Source organism: Brassica rapa, chromosome A02 (assembly GCF_000309985.2).
Source record: "Brassica rapa cultivar Chiifu-401-42 chromosome A02, CAAS_Brap_v3.01, whole genome shotgun sequence".
NCBI lineage: Eukaryota > Viridiplantae > Streptophyta > Magnoliopsida > Brassicales > Brassicaceae > Brassica > Brassica rapa.
The window spans coordinates 25,640,197-25,656,009 of record NC_024796.2 but is presented as its reverse complement, the minus strand read 5'-3'; the positions used below and the strand labels follow the sequence as shown (position 1 = coordinate 25,656,009).

The 15,813-nt window shown below is 38.9% G+C and overlaps 3 protein-coding genes and 1 non-coding gene across 4 annotated transcripts; all 4 read left to right on the top strand.

Annotated features, from left to right (window-relative positions):
* Positions 1-2,672: 2,672 nt before the first annotated feature.
* On the top strand, positions 2,673-4,826 carry LOC117131707 (F-box protein SKIP14). The gene is made up of 2 exons (XM_033283961.1): positions 2,673-4,168; positions 4,245-4,826. The coding sequence occupies exons 1-2, from the start codon at positions 3,458-3,460 to the stop codon at positions 4,713-4,715; spliced, it is 1,182 nt and encodes a 393-aa protein (XP_033139852.1). The 5' UTR covers positions 2,673-3,457; the 3' UTR covers positions 4,716-4,826.
* Positions 4,827-6,021: 1,195 nt separating this feature from the next.
* Positions 6,022-8,088, top strand: LOC117131706 (trihelix transcription factor GT-4-like). Its single transcript, XM_033283960.1, has 5 exons — positions 6,022-6,824; positions 7,011-7,049; positions 7,227-7,358; positions 7,428-7,652; positions 7,725-8,088. Exons 1-5 carry the CDS (start codon positions 6,266-6,268, stop codon positions 7,949-7,951), a joined length of 1,182 nt encoding a protein of 393 aa, XP_033139851.1. The 5' UTR covers positions 6,022-6,265; the 3' UTR covers positions 7,952-8,088.
* Positions 8,089-8,323: 235 nt separating this feature from the next.
* Positions 8,324-11,135, top strand: LOC117131704 (putative pentatricopeptide repeat-containing protein At3g25970). Its single transcript, XM_033283941.1, has one exon. It carries the CDS (start codon positions 8,822-8,824, stop codon positions 10,928-10,930), a length of 2,109 nt encoding a protein of 702 aa, XP_033139832.1. The 5' UTR covers positions 8,324-8,821; the 3' UTR covers positions 10,931-11,135.
* Positions 11,136-11,303: 168 nt separating this feature from the next.
* On the top strand, positions 11,304-11,402 carry LOC117132205. The gene has a single exon (XR_004455765.1). It is a non-coding gene; the product is annotated as a U6 spliceosomal RNA (small nuclear RNA).
* Positions 11,403-15,813: the final 4,411 nt, after the last annotated feature.

The following is a 15,813-nucleotide window of genomic DNA, read 5'->3' as shown; positions in this document are numbered from 1 at the left end:
TCACCATCCTAGACCAGACTAGGTAGTTGGTTCCTTTGAATGTCACCGCGACCTTCATCTTCATGCCACTCTCCATCTTGAACAGCTTAACGTTTATAGCTTGAACAACCGGTTAGATCTTGAACTGAGAACCCACGCTGCTCTCTAGAACACAGATTCACTCTTGAGTCTTCAAATGAACCTCCCACGGACCACCAAGACACACACAAAACACCTTGAGCTTTTGAACTCTCAAGAAACTCTCAAACACACTCACTTGTTCTCTTAAAGTTTCAAACTTGAATCCTTAAGAGAATCACTCACGAACTCAGATTGTGATTAACCTGGCTCTGATACCATCTGACTTTTAGTAATGTAAAGGATTATCTGAGTTTAGAAAGGATTAAAGAAGGAGAATAAGAGATTAAGAAACAACTTAGAGACTAATGGAGAATCATAGTGAAATGAGTAAAGAGAAAGATTGTTTAGAACTGTCTAATCTTTATTAATGATCCTGAGTTACAATATATAGTAAGGAGAGCTTAGGGTTTCGATCACAAAAGGATAAGGAAAGCATGTGAAGTCAAAAGGAGGAGGAGCCTATATTTGAATCCGGCCAATGAGCTTCTCCAAGTGTGTGAGGCATCTAGCATCTTCCCATAGATGCTGTTTACTTTCCAGTCCATGCCAGACTGTCAGTCCGCGCCTCATCCCTTCTTCCTCCGCGGTCTTATCCACTCCAATGCTTATCCTCCTCTCCACTAAGTTACCTTGGTAACTTATCTTTACCTTGGTGAGTTTGGTTGATGTCCTATGTACGGATGGTACGGCCTGTACGGCCTTGTACGGATCACTCAACCCAAACTCATCTCTTCTTTCATACTTCATCTCTTCCTCTAATGCCTTAACTCCCTTAGCTCCTCTTCTCATATACTTAACTCTGATCAACATATCCCGGCTCTCGTTTGTAGCATAAGACACTGTACCCATTGGTGTTTTCCAGAAACAGCAACTTGTCCTACTACAATCTTGTTGATATATATATATATATATATATATATATAATATATATATATATATATATATATATATATATATATATATATATATAAGTTAAAAAAAATTACCAAAGAGACGAAAAAAAGATCACTAAGTAAATTCAAGTTTTGTGTATATAAAAGGAATGTTTAGACAACTCACATTCGAGAACGATGATTAAGTTTCCAGAAAAATTACAATAAAAAAAAACAAGTTTTGTGTATAATTTCTTGTCTCCACTCGCACTCACTTCAAAAAAAAAAGAAACCCTTTTTCCCTACGATGAGTTACAAAGAAAGTAAACGAGTTCTGGTCAACATTGCAAAGCTTGAAGAGAAAAGATGATTCCTTGATTTAAAGCAAACTGGAAGAGGCACAACTGAAATAAATGAGTTTAGGTCACCAGTTGGAGGAAATGAAAATTGCCATCATCATCTCCGGTTTGCTCTAAGCTCTTGTCGATGTTACCAAAGAGACGAAATGAGAAAATTCAAACTGGCCACCCAATTGTCCCGCATCCCGCTTTGGCCCAACCCGCTTTGGCCCAATACCATTGCGGGCATAACCCGCCAGGCCCGCCAACAAACGGGTAGTAAAATTTGTGCCCAATCCCGCTCCGCATCGGGTCTTTACGGGTCAGGCCCGCGGGCAAACCTCCATTTTGCCATCTCTACCTTGAGCCAAGACTGTGTTTCCATTATCAATAACGGATTGCTTGTTCAGCTATTTATTATTTAGACGGATTACTCTCATGTTGTTTAAACATTTGTCTAACTTAGTATTATACTATTATTCTACAACCTATTGACCCAGCAAATATCTTCCAAAACTAATCGTTCTGCCCTGTTCGTAGATTTTTTTTTTTGGTCAAATATAATAGTATTTATTATTCTTATTATTTTGTTCCTTTCCGAAATGTCACAAAGAGGAGAAGAATCTTGGACTCTCATAAAGGTTCGAAGTTTAGCTTCTTCTACGAAACATTCCTCTACCCGTCTGCGTCAAACTTGACGTGTTTTTTTTTTTTTTTTTTTGGTAAAATGTTAAGCAAAACTTGACGTGTTGTTAGAACAAACTCATATTTATATGGCATATATTCCCGTTTTTTCCTTAAACATGATTTTAAAAGTAGTTTGTTACCATAAATAAACCAAGAACACATTCGTTTTTATCTGATATATTTGCTTTGCTTTGATGCCACCACATCCTAACAAGCCTTTATTCGCTTTGAAGATAGATATCTACAAACATCACATAGTTCTTATTAGTGCTCTATCTATAATCTACCTACATTCTCTTATTGGTGAATTTGTATGGGTTTACAAGCAAACAAATTATTTATATTCCACTTTCTATTTACGAAAGAAACATGTCTCAAACTCATTGTACAATGTTTTTAATTAGGATATAAATAACAAGTAGCAACCATTGATTTACAACGAGATTACCATATCTTTATTTTTTTTTGTCAACACCATATCTTTATTTCTTTTTGTGAACACCATATCTTTATTTTAACAGTGATGTTAAATGATTTTTTTTTATCATTAATAAAAGAATCTTCAATTTTCATATAAAAAGCTGTATTTATTACAAAAAAAAAAATAACCAAGTGAAAAAAATCAAAGGTGTGTTGCAATAATTTAAAGGTGTATGCTGCGTAATTAAATCGTTAATAAAGATGTTTTATAGTTAATAATGTGTATTTATCATCAAATCTAGAGAAAAATCAGATAATCCGAAATCGTCGACAGATCAAAGAGCGAGCGGAATGACAGAGAGCTCTACAAAACGACACGTGTCCAACACCCTAAAGTGTTTGAAGATCTCGCACCGTTACCCTAATCTTATCTCTTTCCTTTTTTTTTAATTTTATTTGTCCTCCTCCTCCTCCTCGATTAGTATATATTACTTTTTCTCCCTCGTGAAATCTCCTCGCGCAAAATATTCTCTCGTCCTCTCCATCGTTCTCTCTCTCTTTGACTTGGTCGACGACGACCAACCCGTTCCTTCCTTCTCTCTCTATCTATCTATCTCTGTCTCTCCTGAATCGAAGTTGCTTCACCTCAAAGGAAGAAACTTGCTGTCGTTGTTTACATTCCGATTAAAAAGGAGATCTCGCGGCGAGGGTTCGGTTCGGTTTCTATATTCGATCAGCAATCTTTTAGTTTAGGAGGTCTCTCTAAAAACCCTAGTTTAGATCAGATAGCTGTTAAAATCAGAAATTTTGAAAACCCCAATTCATTCTTTTTGTCAACCAATTCGTTGTTGATACGTCTCGTCTAGTTATAGGTTTCGGAAGCTCTGAAAGTTAGGGCGACTTGTATTTTTTTTTTGTTGCCATCAAAGAGTTTCCAACGCACACACAAAAAGGACTTAGCTTTTTAGGGATTCTGTAAAAAAAAGGATTTTTAGCTTTTAGATAAAGACTTATATAGGAATGGCGTTGAATTTTTCTCATAGTCATGTCTCTGAGAAACCAATGAAGATAACTGAGGGACTATCTGAGAGTCATGATGGTGTTTTCTCTGCTGACATTGTTGATGTTCTGCCATCTGATCCGTTTGGCATGGATATGAACAATACTTTCACTGCCATTACTGGGTGGCTTGAGGATTTACAGGCTGATTATAGACAGTGTGAAAGAGATGAGATTGGTGATGGAGACCACCAGCTCTTTGCTAGGTTGAGTATTATTTGGAACAATGCAATGCGGTTTCAGGAGTTTCCTGAGAGTCACTGGTCTGGGTCATTGTTCGGGTTTGAAGGTGATGGATCTTGTGCTGGTTCATTCGTATCCCCTACTAGTGTGGATAAGGTAATGAGTCGTGTTGGAGAAAGCAGTGATGGAGGCGAGAATGCAAACGTTCATCCAGCGCTTGGTTTTTGTCTTTACCATTTGGGAGTGAAGGATCTTCTTTCAGTCAGTATGGTTTGCAAGTCTCTGCATTCCACTGTCTGTGATGACTCGCTGCTGTGGAAACACATCCACATCTCTCAACCGTTGAATGAGAAGATCAATGATGAGGCTCTTCTGCGGTTAACCGAGAGGGCTCATGGCACTATGCAGTGTCTGAGGATCGTAGATTGCTCGAAAATTACAGAGGATTGTCTTAGGAAGGTGTTGGAACGCAACCCACAAGTAGTCAAGGTGAGGTTTCTCTTCATTTTCTTTGTTAAGTTTATATTGATTACTTAAAACTAATATTTTTTTTTTTTGTTGACAGCTTGGCGTGCCTGGATGCACAAGGATCAGTATCGATGGCCTTGTCAGCATCTTGAGGGACTTGAAGTCTGCGGGGAAGCTTAAAGTGAAACATTTAGAGACTGGTGGTCTCTATGGAGTTACTAAAGACCACTATGATGAGTTGTTGGACTTGTTAGACATAGACAATAATGTCAACAAGACTATCATCCAAAAGCCGCGTTATTACCATAGAGGATACACATTCGCCTCATGCGATGATGTTGTCCGGGCGCTGGATATTGAGATGTGTCGGAAATGTGAGAACTGGAGGATTGTGTATGACTGTCCAGCGGAAGATTGTAAAGGGAAGGAGGAGTGTCGTGCTTGCTCTCTTTGCGTACAGAGATGTGTTCAGTGCGGTCGGTGCATCAATGGCGTATACGAGGAGACGTTTTGTCTGGAGTTTTTGTGCTCTGGTTGCTCGAAGCTCCTTAAGTTACCTCTCGTTTGATTAATAAGTTTCCCCTTCATCTTTTGTTGAAGGAATAATAATTATCATAATGATTTGTTTTGGCTTTGGACGTTTTTTAAATAAAATAAATAAAAGATGAGCTTTGGTTTATTCTCTGTATGCATTCCAGTAAACATAAGATTGAGCTTGTTATTTGAGTTAAGAGCTGCAATTAGGCATGTGGGTTTGGTTTTAATGGTTGTTCGGTTTGTTCAGTTTTAGTTTGGTTCGGTTCGCACAAAATTTTGTGGAATTATTCAAATAAAAATTCGGCTTGGTTTTGAACTTTTGATATCTGGTTATTTCGGTTTGGTATGAAAATTTTGTTGAGTTTAATTGAAAATTTTGGTTTTGATTAGATTTTGATTTAGCTTTGTTAAATCCAGTTAGTTCGATTTAGTGGGGGTTATTGGTTCTATCATTTTAGTGGATTTAGAAAGAAAAATTGGATTTAGAAATCATTGACAAATCCATTGATTATAAAATCACAAACAGATTTCAAAATGAATGATATAAGATTTCAAAATCAAAATAAGTGGATTATTATAAATGAATGAAATACATTTGCAATTGAAGTTCTCATTGGTAATCGGGCATCTAATTCATCATCTTCATGCGACATATATATTTTATTCTTCTGATGTTTCTTGATGTTAAATTCAGGATTCATGTTTGATAATGTAACATATGACAAAGAAAAAAAGCTTAATAAGCTATCAAAACAAAAATATGATATGCAAGACACAAGTACCATTTTACACAAGAATATGATAACTAGTAACACTTGTTTCGTTTGTATGTATTATATACAAGACATGTGCCTAATGAACGTTTTGAACATGAACGGAAGACGAGATAATAACAAGGTTTATATCAACCACGTTTATTTGGAAACACAAATAAGGAGTTGGAAATAAATCAATAATGCAAATCCAATCAAAATAACAAGGTTTAACTCAATATTTGCTTCCTTGTATTTTACTCTTCAAAATACTCATAAATCCATTCAAATCTAAATCAAAATCAAATCCTCAAACAAATTATTAATATTGAATAACACTTGACTTTAAAATCTATTTTAAAATAATAAAACCAATAACACTATATTTGAAACTAGATTTTGAAATGATAGAACCAATAACAGTTGATTTGGTTTGGATTTTTAAATCCATTAAAATACTAAAACCAATAACACTCTCTTAAAATTTTAGTTTTAGTTCGTTTCAAAATTTTGGTTATGATTGATATGACCGGTAAGACTTTTTTTTTCTAAAATGAAAATTGACTACCGAACCTAATTGTTGATAGATTGCCAATTAAACCGTCTCATAATTGAATCTGAATCAAAACCAAGAACTTCGGTTAGACAGATTCGGGTCGGGTCAAATACCAAGCCTAGTTGCTATGGTTTACGCGCCCTCATATCAGCACGTTGGACCCACGCGCTAATGCTGTAAAAAATAAAATAAAAATAACCTTTTTTTAATCTTCCATGAGTCTTATCCTCTTCTTCTTCCTCCTTGTCACGAGGGTCAAAAAAAACTAAAACCATGTTCGTCTCCTCCGATAAACCTCGTTCTCCGATCGATTTCTACAAAGACGACGACGACAACAACAACCCATCATCTCCAACCTCACGACACATAAACATGATGATCGACGGAGATCTCCAACCACCCCCACATCACCAACATCAAATCCTCCTCGGAGACAACAGCAGCAGCGAGGACCACGAGATCAACACCAAGGCCCCCAAGAAGCGAGCGGAGACGTGGGTACAAGACGAAACCCGAATCCTGATCGCGCTGCGGAGAGAAATGGACGGCCTTTTCAACACGTCAAAGTCCAACAAGCACCTCTGGGAAGAGATTTCGAGCAAGATGAGGGAGAAAGGGTTCGATCGGTCTCCGGCTATGTGTACGGACAAGTGGAGGAACTTGTTGAAAGAGTTTAAGAAGGCGGCTAAGGATCAGCAAGTGAGTGGGAAGATGTCGCATTACAAGGAGATTGAAGATTTGCTTAGGGAGAGGAGTAAGAAAGTGACGACGTCGTATAAGAGTGTTACTGCTCCGTCTAAAGTTGATTCCTTTATGCAGTTTACTGATAAAGGTTGAAACTTTTTTGCTTGTTTTTGTGTTTTGGAAGAAGAGATTGGTCGTTAGGTTTCAGCTTTGTTTACCCTTTTGGTGATATAAAGGATCTTGACCATTAATGGCTAAGTATTAATTAGTACTATTGACTCTATGGTACTAGATTTGGATTGTCTTTCTTGATATATCTTTCATCTTACTGTAGGTTTTGAAGATACAGGCCTTTCCTTTGCATCTGTTGAAGGTACTGATCTCACTTGTATCCACCCTCAACTGTTAAAGCTAATCTTCTTAGCATGGTATTGAAACCCTTCAGTTTAGTTTTGCTAGCTAGTTAGTTTAGTTCTCTAACCTCTTACATTAGTAGTGTAGCTTGATTTGTGGAAGTAGTTTGATATGAGTTATTTATACATGTGTCCAGCTAATGGTAGGCCAACGCTAAATCTTGAACGGCAGCTTGATCATGAGGGGCATCCTCTCGCCATTGCTTCTGCTGATGCCGTCACTGCAAATGGAGTTCCTCCTTGGAATTGGAGGGAACCCGCTGGAAATGGCAAGAGTTTATAACTTTGTGTTCCAACTTGTGTTTTGTCTGGTTTCATAACTCATGTTATGTAAGCAGGCAGTGATGGTCAGCCGTTTGTGGGGAAGATCATAACGGTGAAATATGGAGACTATACGAGAAGAGTTGGGATCGATGGTACAGCTGAAGCCATTAAGGAAGCTATTAGATCTGCGTTTAGGTTAAGAACAAGGCGAGCTTTTTGGCTAGAGGATGAAGAAGAGGTGGTACGGTCTCTTGACAGAGACATGCCTCTAGGGAACTATACACTCCATGTCGATGAAGGTAAGTAATCTAGAAATGACTTTGTCTTTCTCTTCTGGTTTGAGGTTTCTCAGCATCTATGTCTAAATGCAGGAATAGCTGTTAGAGTGTGTCACTATGATGAATCTGATCCGTTACCAGTGCATCAAGAGGAGAAGGTGTTTTACACGGAAGAGGATTACAGAGACTTCTTGGGACGGCGAGGATGGACGTGTTTGAGAGAGTTTGATGGAGGGTTTAGGAACATAGAGAGTATGGTTAGGAATGTAGATAGTATGGATGATCTTCAGCCTGGTGTCTTGTACCGCGGAATGAGATAGAGATAATATAACGCGTACTGCAGGCAGCTAGAAGCTTAGAAGATAACTTTTTTCTTTGTAAATATGTTCCGTCTATGCATTTCATCTTTTAGATTGATATACTTTTAAAGAACTGAATCAAAGATATTCAAGGGACAGAGACAATGAGAAAGCTGATAACTATTGAACAAACATAAAGAACAAAGTGAGAAGACATACAAAGTTACAATGAGGAAGCCAAGGAAGTGTTGATATGGTCACTTTGGTTTTTCTATATGCTTCATCAAGAGGAGGCAAGTAAGTAACGCTGGAAGCGACCTAGCTTAGATCTCCCTCATGATCTCTTATTCTCTCTCTATACACTGAAATGAAAAGCAAGACAGCATGTTGGAAACAAAACATACACAAATAAGAGAGATAGTATCATCATCATCATCATCATCATCAATTCATAACAATTTCTCAAAAACCTCACCCAACAACTCAGAATTTAAAACTTCTTGTTCTCTGGAAATTTTTTTCCATCAATTTGCATAATTTGTTTTTTTTTTTAAGATTTAAAAACCATATTTAATGTAAAATCTCAAACCAGTGGTTTTATGAGCTTCCACAATGTTAAAAATGTTAATACATCAGATTAACCACTTCATAATTCATAACAAGAAGGTATATTAATACTACTAATCAACAAGAAAGTAATCATAAAAATGAAATATATTTATTTTTAGAAAACCCCCTTTGAGGTTCAGAAAAGACCACTTCATAGTTCATAACCCTCTTTGTTATGTACTTGTGTGGCAACTTGAGCTATACATCACAAGAACCTTACCAATAAAGTCAGTGTCTCTGGTGACTCAAATGAAACACTAATCACTCTCACCAAACAGATGAATGAAACCTTTCTTAGCCTCTCTACTAGAGAGCTCTCTCCACTCCTTCCACAAGCTCTCCTCCACTCACTGCCACGCCATCAAGCATGGTTACATCTCAGACGTTTACATATCCAACAGAGTCCTAGACTCCTACATAAAACCAGGCTTCTTGGGTCACGCCCACAAGTTGTTCGACGAAATGCCTCACAGAGACACCGTCTCTTGGAACACAATGATATCCGGATACACAAGCTCCGGGAAGCTAGACAACGCATGGTGCTTGTTCAGGGGTATGGTAAGATCTGGTTCTGATGCTGATGGGTATAGTTTTAGTAGACTATTGAAAGGAGTTGCTTCTGCAAAAAGGTTTGATCTTGGGGAGCAAGTTCATTCTTTGGTTATAAAAGGAGGTTATGAGTGTAATGTCTACGTTGGGAGTGCGCTTGTTGATATGTACGCGAAATGTGAGAGAGTTGAAGATGCTTTCGAGGCGTTTTGGGAGATCTCAGAGGCTAACTCTGTTTCTTGGAACGCTTTGATTGGTGGGTTTGTGCAAGTGAGAGATGTGGAGATGGTGTTTTGGTTGTTTGGTTGTATGGAGATGAAGATGGTGGACGATGGGACTTTTGCTCCGCTTCTTACTCTGCTTGATGATCCGTTGTTGTGTAACTTGTTAAAGGAGGTACATGGTAAGGTTTTGAAGCTTGGACTGGAGAAAGAGATTACTATCTGCAATGCTATGGTTAGCTCTTATGCAGATTGTGGTTTAGTGTTAGATGCCAAGAGAGTTTTTGATGGCTTGGGAGGCTCAAAGGACTTGATTACATGGAACTCGATGCTTGCTGGTTTCTCTAAGCTAGAGCAAAAGGACTCAGCTTTTGAGCTGTTTATTGAAATGCTAAGGACAAGAATCGAAACCGATGTTTATACTTACACCAGCATCTTAAGCACTTGCTGTGGAGAAGAACATCGAGTCTTCGGACAGTCCTTGCATTGTTTGGTTATAAAGAAGGGACTTGAACAAGTAACTTCGGTTTCAAACGCGTTGATCTCTATGTATACTCAGTTTCCTACATGCGCCTTGAATGATGCTCTCTCTCTATTTGAATCCCTGGAAGATAAGGATCTTGTCTCTTGGAACTCAGTGTTGACAGGGCTATCTCAAAAAGGTCAAAGCGAGGATGCGGTCAAGTTCTTTAGCTACTCGAGATCTTTAAACATGGAAGTAGATGATTACGCCTTCTCTGCAGTCCTCAGATCATGCTCTGACCTTGCAACGCTCCAGTTAGGTCAGCAGATTCACGCTTTAGCCATTAAATCAAGCTTTGAATCAAACGAGTTTGTAGCCAGCTCTCTGATCTTGATGTACTCAAAGTGTGGAGTAATCAAGAACGCGCAAAGATGCTTCGAGGAGATTTGCTCAACACAGAGTACAGTAGCTTGGAACGCAATGATCCTTGGATACGCTCAACATGGTTCAGGCCAAGTCTCGTTATCACTCTTTTCTCAGATGTGTAACCAAAACGTAAAACTAGACCATGTAACCTTCACTGCGGTTCTAACAGCTTGTAGCCACTCCGGTTTGGTACAAGGACTGAAATTGCTTCGGTTAATGGAACCGGTTTACAAAATCCAACCACGAATGGAACACTACGCAGCTGCTGTTGATCTCCTAGGCAGAGCAGGGCTTGTGAAGGAAGCCAAAGAGTTGATCGAATCAATGCCACTGAGTCCTGATCCAATGGTGTTGAAGACTTTCCTTGGAGTTTGCAGGGCTTGTGGGGAGATTGAGATGGCTACTCAGGTGGCTAACCATTTGCTGGAGATGGAGCCTGAAGATCATTTCACGTATGTTGCGTTGTCACATATGTATAGTGATGCCAAGAAGTGGGAAGAGAAAGCGAATGTGAAGAAGGTGATGAAGGAGAGAGGTGTGAAGAAAGTTCCAGGTTGGAGCTGGATTGAGATTGGAAATGAAGTTTGTGCTTTTAATGCTGAAGATCGGTCTCATCCTCTCTGTGAAGAGATTTATTTGATGGTTGAAGATTTGACTCAGGAAATGAAGTGGTTTGAGACTGATAATGAGTTTGATGATCAAACTTCACTTCTTGATGTCAATCACTCTTAGTTTCAGCTTTTTATATCAAGCTGTTGTTCAAAGAAATGTCTTAACTCTTAACATTGCTAATCACGTGATGATATAAGAAAATGAGATAATTATGATTAATTAAACAATGTCTGGAGTTGCTTTCATTTGGTCCATATATGTGGTGGGCCTTCAATTTACAAAGTCGCAATGTTGAAGCGCGCGAACAGCTAGCGTGTTAAACACCTTTTCTTCGAATTATGTAACTTGGTTTTGTCAAATTTATTTTTCAAGTAAGTATTAATTTGCGTTGACAACAACCAATTAAAAACCAATTTTGATATTTGAATTATTAATCATATCTACTGGTATTGTTTTGTTATCTTAATCTCGAACTAAGATTATAATGTTACAACGAGCCAGGTGTCCATTCGGATAAAATTAAAATGATACATAGAAGATTAGCGTGAACTATGCATAAGGATGACATGCATGAGAAATAGTCCAATTGTTTTAAAAAAAAATTATGCATGTGCTTTCTTTTCTATATCATCTTCTAAACTGAATTCACTTCAAGAGAATCTTACTTCTGTTAATACTCTCCTTGCCTCTCATGAGGAAATGAGCAATGCCAAAAAGAAATGGAGAAACTTCTATAAGTAGTGACTCTACAAAAGAAAACCCATCCACTTAAAGAGGTATATCTTTCGTATTAAATGCCTACTATCACACTATTAGCAGGAGATTCTCTTGCTCCAAGTACCAAAAATATTATGGAGGAAACTCCATCCTACATGATCATCCAAAAATATTATGGAGCAAACGTTTCGGGATGATGCCTTAATTGATCCACGTCGAGTTATGCCCTCCACTTAACTCGCTCAAAAGAGTGAGTAAGAAGCACAAAAAACCGACTAGAGGTAGGAAGTCAATTAAGCCAACCCAAAAAAATCAAGAAATAGAATGGACATTAGGTAAGAGTAGAGGAAAACATGTCTCGAGAGGTCGAGGAAACCAAAACTCCTAAAATTTGTTCACCTTGTCTCTTTCTCTAGCTTAAATTGTTTTAAGCTTTATCTCGACTGCAAAATGTTGTAATTTTCTATGCTTTCCATCAAATTTGTAGCAAACTATATGGCTTAAAAACCATATCAGTTACATTTATTTTGATGCATCAAATTAGTTTAAGAAAAAAAAACGAGCCAGTTATAATTTATATATGACTACGACATTACATGCTAATGCTTTATATTAGGTGAATTTAAACCCACCATATAAAATTATTAATAATAAAATTTGGATACGGCTGGATTTGCTCAAGTCCTCGCTACCCTGTTTAGCTAATTTCCCTAGAGGTGTTTTCAGAGGTCCCGTATCAAGTGGCTGGAGCTAGGCGATGGGAGCTCCCGTCTCTTTCATAGATATGCAGCTTCAACTCAGGCCAAGAACCACATTCACTATCTTCTTAAGGACAATGGGGATCGTGTTGAATCACAAGAGGGCATTCAGAATCTCTGTGTGGAGTACTTTGAAGACCTTCTGGGGAGTCCAGTGTCTCAGCCGCTACTCGTTCAGGGTGATCTGGACCTGCTGTTCGAGTTCAAATGCTCCAGGGGCCAAATCGCTGGTTTCAAAAAGGAGTTTTCTGCAGAGGAAATTCAAAATGCGTTCTTCTCTATGCCGAAAAACAAAACTAGTGGTCCGGATGGATACTCTTCAGAATTTTCACTTATGCTTGGGCAGTTATCGGAGCAGAGGTTACTGAAGCTATTCAGGAGTTCTTTCGTTCTGGTTGTCTCCTCAAGCAATGGAATACCGCTACCCTCGTTCTAATCCCGAAGAAAACAAATACTTCCCTCACCACAGACTTTAGACCTATCTCTTGCCTGAATACTGTCTATAAAGTGATATCAAAGCTTCTTGCATCGCGTCTAAAGGAGATCCTCCCTCTTATGATATCAAACTCCCAATCTGCGTTCCTCCCGGGCCGGCTCTTGGCTGAAAATGTCCTATTAGCCACTGATCTGGTGGACGGTTACAACTCGCGGGCTGTATCTCCAAGAGGAATGCTAAAAGTTGATCTAAGGAAAGCTTTTGACACTGTTCGATGGGACTTCATTCTTGCCTCATTACGTGCCATTGCCATCCCTGAGAGTTTCATCAGTCTCATCTCCGAATGCTTATCGACAGCTTCATTCTCTGTTTCAGTAAATGGAGTATCGGGTGGATTCTTCAAAAGCACTAAAGGCATAAGGCAGGGCGATCCTCTATCGCCATATCTCTTCGTCCTTGCCATGGAATGTCTCTCTAGACTTCTCCGGTCTCGCTATGTATCTGGGAACATAGGATATCATCCCCGCACTGAGCACTTGCAGCTTTCGCACCTAATGTTCGCTGATGACGTAATGGTATTTTTCGATGGGCATAGTAATAGTCTTCACGGTATCTCTGAGTGCCTTGATGATTTTGCTTCTTGGTCTGGTTTGCTTATGAACCCAGCAAAGACTGAAATATTCACAGCGGGTCTGGACGAGAGGGAAACCGTAGCGATCACAAGCTATGGTTTTCCAGTTGGTTCTCTCCCTATTAGGTACTTGGGTCTCCCATTGATGAGCAGGAAGCTTAGAATCTCAGAGTATTCCCCACTCATGAACAAGATCTCTGCCTGCTTCAACTCTTGGTCTGCTAAAATGCTTTCATTTGCTGGTCGGCTCCAGCTGCTCAAGACTGTGATCTCTGGCATCATTATCTTCTGGTGCTCGGCTTTTATCCTTCCCAAAGGTTGTATTAAGAGCATTGAGTCTCTCTGCTCTCGATTCCTTTGGTCAGGCAGCATTGTTAGGAAGGGTATAGCTAAGATCTCTTGGTCTACGGTATGTCTCCCAAAGCAGGAGGGTGGGCTTGGTCTGAGGAGCTTCCTGGTCTGGAACCAGGTTCTCTGTCTCAAATTCATCTGGATTCTTCTGTCGAAAACTCACTCTCTATGGTCTGAGTGGCACAGGCATATTCACTTACCGAATAAATGTTTCTGGACAATTGCACCTGCCTCTAATGACTCTTGGATGTGGAGAAGGCTACTCAAGCTCAGACCACTAGCTCTTCATTTTTGCAAAGTCTCTTTAGGAAACGGCAGAGAGGCGAGTTTCTGGTATGACAGTTGGTCACCAATGGGGCAGTTAATTGAACACATTGGCCCGCAGGGACCAAGGAATTTGAGAATAAGACACAATGCGGTTGTTGCAGACGCAATTATCGATGATCACTGGGCTTTACCTCACCACTGTCTCGCTACCTCTACCCACTGATATTGATGATGATTATGTTTGGATTGCAGGTGATTCTCCGGTTCGTGAGTTCAGGGCGTCAACTACCTGGGAAGTCATGCGACCGCGGGAGCAAGCAAAGGATTGGGTTGATGTAATCTGGTTCAAAGGGGCGGTACCGAAGCATGCCTTCACGATGTGGGTAGCTTGCTGGACAGGCTTCCGACCAGGGAACGTTTGGTCTCTTGGGGAATGCATATTGCAATAACATGTCCGCTATGCTCAAGAGTTCCAGAAACAAGAGATCATATGTTATTGTCATGTGATTACAGTACCGACGTGTGGAAGGAAGTGTTCATTAGGTGCCTCCCTCCCTCTACCATTCTGACAACCTGGGCGGAACTTCTTTCATGGATAAGAAACGCAGGAACTGCGGACCTGAAGCTCCTGCGTAAAGTCGCAACACAAGCCGCAGTGTTTCATCTCTGGAAGCAACGGAACAACGTTGTCCACAACCAAATCTCCATCCCTGCCGCTACAGTCTTGTTGGGCTCGACAGAGAAGTGAGAAACATCATATCGGCTAAGAGAAAGCGCAAACAATTTAGCTCACTCATGTCTCTTTGGCTGAGATAATCAACCATTTCTTCTATTCCTAGCTCCAGCTTGTTTTTCTTCTTTTTGCCAAGTTGGATCTAACCTAAGATTAGTATGTACAATCTTCTTTTCATTAATATGAAATTTACAGTTTAGCAAAAAAACCCTAATAATATTTTATTTGATTAAAATTTCGATAAAAAAAGGGCGTGATTATGTCACCACTGGCGTGTATCCGGCAAATCCAAACCCAATCCACTCAAACAAGTTTAAAAATTAATATCTCAATGATGAATTGGTTATATATTAATTATTATATATATTAATGTCATAGGATGAAATCATATTATTCGATTGCTCTTTAATTCAATATTATTTGTGTGTATTTTTCTTGAAATCTTTAAAAGACAAAGAATCTAGTTGGTGAACGAGTCCTTTCCCTTACCCAATCGTCTAATTACTTTCTTAGACATGTTCCATTTCAAACTATATTATAAATTAGTACACTGACTAGAGATTTTAATTGTAACAAAAACTTGAAGAAGAACAACAACAATTAGAGAAGATGAAGAAAGTTATGGTGATTATTGACGAGAGCAACTCAAGTTATGATTTACTTGTTTGGGTCCTCACAAATCTAAAAGATGTCATTGACAGCTCCACAGTTGTGATCTTCGCAAAACAGCCACAAAATTCCTTCACTCCTCCTACAGCACTTTCTTCGTCAGTGGGCTTTGCTCAGATTTTCTATCCATTTTCTGCCAGTTAAGTCGTCTTATCGACCATGTTCTTTAGTTTTTCTTTAAAGGTTGTTTATTTTTTCTTATGTGTTTTTATGTTTGCAGATGCAGACTCATGAGATTGGCTCAAGAAAAGAATACAAAAATTGCGTTGGGTATATTAGAGAAGGCCAAGAAGTTATGTGGAAATCATGGGGTAATGTTTTGACCAAATCATATTTCTGGCATCATTTGTGGATTTAATAATAATTTTTAAGTTTATTCATTATTAACAACCCATTTGTTGTTTTTCAAAAAAAATAACAACCATTTGTTGAAATGTTTAA

Excerpts from the sequence above, each read along its gene's own strand:
- LOC117131707 (XM_033283961.1), top strand. The coding sequence starts at position 3,458 with ATGGCGTTGAATTTTTCTCATAGTCATGTCTCTGAGAAACCAATGAAG. Across the intron at positions 4,169-4,244 it reads GCAACCCACAAGTAGTCAAG|CTTGGCGTGCCTGGATGCAC; the intron begins GTGAGGTTTCTC and ends TTTTGTTGACAG.
- LOC117131706 (XM_033283960.1), top strand. The coding sequence starts at position 6,266 with ATGTTCGTCTCCTCCGATAAACCTCGTTCTCCGATCGATTTCTACAAA. Across the intron at positions 7,050-7,226 it reads TTCCTTTGCATCTGTTGAAG|CTAATGGTAGGCCAACGCTA; the intron begins GTACTGATCTCA and ends ACATGTGTCCAG. Across the intron at positions 7,359-7,427 it reads GAGGGAACCCGCTGGAAATG|GCAGTGATGGTCAGCCGTTT; the intron begins GCAAGAGTTTAT and ends TTATGTAAGCAG.
- LOC117131704 (XM_033283941.1), top strand. The coding sequence starts at position 8,822 with ATGAAACCTTTCTTAGCCTCTCTACTAGAGAGCTCTCTCCACTCCTTC.